The 1,442-nt window shown below is 40.8% G+C and overlaps 1 protein-coding gene across 1 annotated transcript in view; it reads right to left on the bottom strand.

Moving 5' to 3' along the window:
- Positions 1-645: 645 nt before the first annotated feature.
- The window catches only part of mmp23ba (matrix metallopeptidase 23ba), an 8,692-nt gene continuing 7,895 nt past the window's right edge, over positions 646-1,442 (bottom strand). The window contains exon 8 of the mRNA XM_032521795.1: positions 646-1,071. Within this exon, the coding sequence (XP_032377686.1) occupies positions 897-1,071 (175 nt within the window). The 3' untranslated portion in view covers positions 646-896. The remainder of the gene's footprint in view (positions 1,072-1,442) is intronic.

Genomic DNA, 1,442 nt, shown 5'->3' with positions numbered 1-1,442 from the left:
AATCAGTTTGATATGTCCCCCCCCCCACCCCCCCACCGGAGCCCTTCTGCAGACTATTACACCTGATGTGTTGAATAAGCTTGGAAGGAGAGGAACTAGTGGAACTGACTGCTCGGTCCCTGGGGGCAGACGGCTGGCTTCACTGTGAGCCTAGTAAAGTAAGCTAGACGTCTGAGGTGTTCCATATGTGGTTTAAGGCCCAAATAGTTCCAAAGGCTGTAGACAACATTGCTTAGTCTGGCTGTAGTAGGTTAGTTTGGTCAGTGTGTAAGTTATTCAAATGGCATTCATCTAAGCAGGGGCACCTAAAATGTTTTTAGGCCCTTAAACAAAAACCGGTTAGGGGCATGGTTGTTTTTTGGATGACACTTTTTCTCTGGTACATTTAGTGGAATATTTTGTTATATGAGAAGATACTCTCATGCATTCTCCAGCTTAGCTGATATCTTTTGAATCAAACTACAGTGATATCTACTTAGATCCCATTTTGCTGGGAGCATCCCAAGAACCCCTGGGTGGCATTGGACCACCACTGCCTTTGCAAGAGCTTTGAAGAAATCCAGAGTAGACCGTATAGTCCCACACATCTGACGGAGGCCGCAAGAATGAATATTTCATCACCAAATATAATAGAAACCACGTCTGTCATGAACATCTTTTTACAGATGGTGTTTTCACTAGAACACTACTTGTCATGGAACATTTATTATTTGCACCTATTAAAATGCATTTACACAATTACAATCAACAATAGACCGTTGTTTGGGGAAGATACAGGAAAGACAGTTTAAAAGAAAAAAAAAAAACAATAAAAAAACAGAAATATGTGCCCATGGTGAATGAGGTGTCCTTGTGAGCGTATGGGTAAATGCGTCCTGTTCATTGTGCAGAAGCCTTCAGAAGCGCACACGCACTCTCCATGAGTAGTTTGTGAGAACTTTGTCTTTTTTCTTCACAATGCAGGTGTATGTGCCTTCGTTGATGGCGTTGGCCACTATAGTAATGTGGTCATCTTTCAGGGAGATGTAGTTGGGGTGAGAGAACTCCAGCAGCTCGCCGTCCTTGTACCAGCTGAAACAGGAGTCAGACGTTAGACGGCTCTCGGTGAAATCATCAGGGATGGACAAAGTATTCAGAACCTGTACTTGCTAATACCACATTGTAAAAAAAAAATAAAAATACGCTGTTTCAAGTACAAGTCCTGCATTGAAATAATTACTCAAGTAAATCATTAAACTGCTCAAAGTATTAAAGTCACAATGCAGAAAAGTCCTCACATTTTAGAAACTGGAAACAATCAAAAAGTGTTTGCGTGAATATTGTTGGGTAGCCTACTTTAATGTATAATAACTATATGAGTGTTTTGTGGGCAAACATCTTAATTTGTAAAGTAATTAGAGTTGTCGGATGGAAGTAGTGGAGTAAAAAGTACAATATTTCCC

The sequence above is a fragment of the Etheostoma spectabile genome, chromosome 7 (assembly GCF_008692095.1).
Source record: "Etheostoma spectabile isolate EspeVRDwgs_2016 chromosome 7, UIUC_Espe_1.0, whole genome shotgun sequence".
In the NCBI taxonomy this organism is placed as follows: domain Eukaryota; kingdom Metazoa; phylum Chordata; class Actinopteri; order Perciformes; family Percidae; genus Etheostoma; species Etheostoma spectabile.
Note: the sequence above shows the minus strand (reverse complement) of the source record. Positions and strands in the feature narration are given on the sequence as shown.